This window comes from Grammomys surdaster, unplaced genomic scaffold (genome assembly GCF_004785775.1).
Source record: "Grammomys surdaster isolate TR1022 unplaced genomic scaffold, NIH_TR_1.0 280, whole genome shotgun sequence".
NCBI classification, from domain to species: domain Eukaryota; kingdom Metazoa; phylum Chordata; class Mammalia; order Rodentia; family Muridae; genus Grammomys; species Grammomys surdaster.
In genome coordinates, this window is record NW_021604721.1 from 599,498 (window position 1) to 604,740 (window position 5,243).

At 38.7% G+C, this 5,243-nt stretch overlaps 1 protein-coding gene across 3 annotated transcripts in view; it reads left to right on the top strand.

Annotated features, from left to right (window-relative positions):
- Ahi1 (Abelson helper integration site 1) overlaps window positions 1-1,988 on the top strand; it is a 124,363-nt gene extending 122,375 nt beyond the window's left edge. For all 3 annotated transcript variants that reach the window (XM_028777359.1, XM_028777361.1, XM_028777360.1), the window contains one exon: window positions 579-1,988. In XM_028777359.1, coding sequence (XP_028633192.1) covers window positions 579-581 — 3 coding nt within the window. In that variant the 3' untranslated portion in view covers window positions 582-1,988. The remainder of the gene's footprint in view (window positions 1-578) is intronic.
- Window positions 1,989-5,243: the final 3,255 nt, after the last annotated feature.

Here is a 5,243-nt window from a genome sequence, read left to right on the forward strand (position 1 = left end):
GATGGCCATGGTGAGCAGTGATAGCCGTTGATGCAGTGATGGCCATGTGGATCAGAAGCACAGCACGCCTTGTCTCACTTGTCCTAGAGTTTGAAAAATATAATTAGCCTAGCTTGAAATTTAGATCCAGCCATGGAGTAAATGAGAGAATCTTGATAAAAATGGTCTATCTCTTTATAATGATGAAACTGAAATGCCCTCACAAGAATGTCCCCGTCCTGTGAAGGGAAGGACTTCGCCTCCCGGAAGCTGCTTCCTTCAACATCTTGCTCAGTTTGGAGCTGCCACATCTATTCTTGAGAAATTTGCCTTTTTTGCTAACATTAGCTCATCAGTACAACTGCTAACAGAAATGCACAGAAATGTGACCAGTATGATCAGGGGCAAGCTACACGACGACCAATATATTAGTATTGTTATATTAATGTAGCACTTTTACTAATATATTAATATTGCTATATTGTTATATTAATGTAGCACTTTTAATTAGTGTGTGAGGTGTTGCTGGGTTTACTGTGTACCTGCTCTGGTTGTAGCCAGAAGACATCGCTCATTACCTTTTGTGCTTTTCTCCGTAGTAAAACGCTGGAAAAGAAAGAAGCAACAGCTGGACGAGCGCACGTGACATGAAGTCCATGCCATGAGCGCTTCTCTCTAGATTTTTGGGTGAAAAGAAGCAGTATTTATTGACCTTATGAAAAACCTGAAGCAAAGTTAGCTCTACAAGAAAAAAATCACTGTGGCCTTTGGGCTAAATTGTTATAAACCATTTTGAGTGTTATTGTTCAAAGTGTTGTACTTGTGCTATTAGTAACCACATCAAAATTATAGTGCTGCTGCTGCTGCTGCTGCTGCTGAAAAAGCCAATAAAGAAAACCCCCGACTGCTACCCAGTAAATGTGAGTAACTGTGTGCACAGTGTTAGTCATTTTCTAAGTCATCATCCCATGTGCCTGTGACCTAAACCATCATCTCGGGTGGCTATGGCCATGACGTGGCTGTGTCGTAAGCCATCATCTCATGTGCCTGTGACCGTGATACTCTGCTCAGAGTGCAGAGAATCTACTTTTGAAGTTAACTGTGTGTAAAACCCAAGTAGCTTCTGGATATTGTATATTCAAACAGTCCCAGTAACAAAAGCATTAAAAGAGACAGTTTGCTTTTAAGAACTAAATGTTTATGTTCCCCTTGAGTGAATTATATGTGTAACTCAACACACCTAAACTAAAAATGATTTTGGCTGGACAGGCAATGGTATACCAAATTTATTTTTATTTTTAAAACAGAGTTCATATTTAAGAGTATAAGTAATTTATGGGTGTAAACTGTTTAATGATTATTTTAGTCTGAATTTTTGTTTTTAAATTATTACACAGCATTATTTATGTCTTTATTTCCAAAGTAGTAATGCCATTACCATAGGTTGCAGTTGACTATAACAGTGTAACTTCTCCATCTTGGTTTTCTCTTGACTCTTCTCTTTCTTCAACTGCATGATAAGTCTGTCAGTAAAGCATTTAACCCCAACAGGGTCAAACCTGTGGTAAAGTTACAAAAACTTATTTACCGAAGCAGACAATTGATCTCATTGAAATAAGAAGTGAGAAACACTGTGTTGAGCACTGAGGTGTAAACGTGTCCAGATGTACGCATAGCTTCTAGTACAGATGTATTTGCCTCTTATCCCTGCACATGTTGTAGAAGCTTAAAATGGTAAACATGATCCTGCCATGCAGAACCTTTATAGAATTGTTGTTATTACAAAAAGGAGGTTTTCAGCGCATACAGGGTGGCACTAAAAACCGCTTAAGCCTACGGCCCTCAGCACCGAAGTCTCTTGTACCAGTGCCAGTGCCATTATTGTGGTTGTGTGTGTCCGTGCTTCCGGTGCACTTGGGCCAACAGCTGAGTCACTCTGAACTTGCTTCTTTTCTGTCTTGTGAGTGTACTGCTTAAGACAATTAAAAAATAAAGGTGTGTTCCTACCATTTCGGCTTGTGTTTTTTTTTTTCTCTTTTCTGCGTGTGTGTGCATGCGTTTGTGGATTTGTGCGCGTGTGCGTGAGTGTTTAGGCGTGCTGGTGTGTGTTCGTACACCTGAGTGTGGGCCCTGTGCTGACGTCAGCCATCTTCCTCACTTATTCTCCCACTTCACTCGGCAGGGTCTCTACAAACCCAGGATCCGCATCTCTGCCTTCTGAGCCTGGAATTACAGGGAATCCCCTTGGCCGTCTGCATTCATGCAGGTCACATGATTTGAGGTGTATTTGTTAGTTCTCTGACTTTTTGGTTTAAATTCATCAAAATTAATTTCAATAAATCAAAATTCAAATCAAAACTAATGAAAAAACATATTGGAGGAGCTGAGCATTTGCTCAGATCTTCATGCTCACATGAAACTATAAAAGTCTATTTTTACATTGTACCTACTGAAGGCAAGAGCAACAGATGTGTCTTCCTACCAGGAAAAGCAGGCTCTCCTCAGGCTGGCCAGTCTAGGTGTAGTTACATTCATGAAAATACTGAGAAGTGTCTTTGGCATACCCTCGAGAAATCGGTCCTGACTCCACCCCTGCAGGAACTAAGACACACATCCACTTGGCTTTTGTGTTTTAGTAACTATTTATTCCTTATCATCATTATGAAATTATTGGATGTTATCACACTATTCAGATGAACATTGTGACACTATCTCTGTATCATGGTGTCTATAGTATCAAAACTATATTGTGAATAATAGTTGCAAAACTTTAATAATATAATAAAAGCCCAAGATATTTTTCCCATGGCTGTGTGCTAAGCATGTATGTATACATGCTTTCATGTGTGTGGCTACACCTGTGTACAGCTGAAACACCCACCCACTTGATTTTGATCATGGAATATTTATAATATAAATGCAAATTTTTGACATAAAATGTACATTTTTAACTGAAATTGATATCTTAAAGAGCTAACACTTGCTACATACAAAATTTTGTGCATGGTTTCTAGCACATAAAAACATGTTCTTGACTTTATGTGTAAGTGATTGTAAAATTTTATTTGTGACATCTCTTCAGGAATTTCAGTACAACTATATCCTGAAGTCACCATGTTATAGATAAATATGTTACTTCTGTCGTATGTTAAGTATTTTTAAAAAGATAAGAACAATATAAAATGCTAGCAAAAATTAGTGTTGATTTTTTGTATATTTTTAATTGACTTCCATCTGAGGTCCCTATGTGTTAATGAAATAGTACAAATTTTTTTAAATCGACATTATGTTAACAGTTTTTACCCAATTGAACTTGATTACAGAAAATATTTCCCAGATTTTCATTTTTTTTACACAATCTCTATTTCTGCATCAGATCTTTGAGCTACACAAAACTTCCATGCTCTACAAATAAGTAATGCAAGGCTCTGAAAGTTAAATTGCTTGCCCATGTGCACACAGCCTGTAAATGCCCATACTGCCTATACAGTGAAGACATGGAGTCAACCAAAAAATCCTCACATTCTGTAGAGGACAAAACCAGTCAGCATTTAAAGGTGCTTATCCCTACATTTATGAGTGACTAAAACCACGCTCCACCCAGGTCTAGACATTTGTACATACCTAAGTGAGAACTTTCTGAAACTGGTCATTTGTGTGTCCTATAATGGTCCTCGGGAGCATCTCACTCCTCATCACACAATCTTTATGTCTCCTGAAGAAACGGGTTCTATAGAATCAAACTAATTACATGTACAGTAACATTGTATTCATGAAATAGAAAAGCCGCCATTCCAGTCATGTACAAGATAATAAAAACATCAAGCAGAGTGTCAATCACAAGACTGTGTTGACTAAGAACTCAATCTATGGATGGACCCAATTATCTGAGGGAGAATGGAATGTCAGCATCGCTTAGGGTTAACAATGGGCTAACTAGGCAAAAGCAGACAGCTCCTCTCTGCGGAGACCCAGGAAGTAAAGTCAGTAATGAGGCACTTCATTCATCCTATCCTTCTGCTCTATTTATTAAACTGAATAGGAAATACTTTAAGCTAAGGCGGGAACTGGAGAACATAAAAAACATTTGTTTTGTAAACGCAAAGAATGTGTCTTTGGATCCCCTTCACATCTAAGGGCAGGCTGTGAGCACCTCCGCTTCTAATCTTGCTTTTCAACACCTCAAAGCTCACACTGTTTATGGATGGGTTAGTTTTGCCTCAAAAAGTTGAAGAGGTGTTTACTAACAATCTACAGTTTTATTTCTCCAATCTTAAAAAGGAGACGTGTCATAATTTGTAATTCCCTTTCCAACTCTCAGTGTTTAGGTCAAAATGGCTTAACTCCTAGCATACTTCAGTGTAAAGGTCACGGGTAATGATCAATGTGCCTGCGTGGTCTAACTCATTTCTTAATTCATCATTTGGTTCTTCTCCAGAATGGAGACAACTTATCATACGTGAAAATGTAAGAGTGACATTCTTATAGACGTAAACTCACAACTACCAATCAAGAAACAATTTCTCAGATGTTCTTGGGATGGAGATGGATTGCTTAATAAGAGTGGGAAGGGGGCTAGACAGTAAGACATCGAGGAAGGTAACTTGTTGAAACTGAAGCTTCAAAAGAAAACAAGACAGAAGACTGAAGGAAGCAGGTTCCCTGGAGAAAAGCTTGGTAGATTCAGTTCAGTTTTTGGTGTTTTTAGCAGAGAATCAGTTGGCTTTTTTGCGGGTGCTAAATTTGTTCACAGGGATGTGGACAAATATAAATGCCTCACATAATTTTTCTGAACTATTAGTGTAAGGTTTAGTGAAGGGTGGCTAGGCAGCAGCACTGCTACCCAGCCCTGACTGCTACACAGACGCTGATGTTGAGAGCTCTGTGTTGATGCAGCTAAGTATCTCATGCGGTAAAGGAATGTCAGTCAAATTTATGTACTTTAAGAACATCAAATTCTTACTATACTTATCATGTGTGCAGGCAGACTACATAATAAACTAGCCTATAGCAGCTGTAAATTTCTGAGGATTTATCTAACCACAAATACATTGAAATGGGGAAATGGGTCTATATTAAACCATGCAAGATGCTTCTGGAGCCTGGCCATTTCTGCAACATCCTGTAATTAATTTATCATGACAGGTCTGGCAAACTGAAATATTCACCGAGCTTGCAACAGACTGTTAAAACACTACAGTGGTTGCCGACCCACAAGCACGCCAAGGGAAGGTGGTTCTTCTTCCCAGACGTGACTTCAGTGT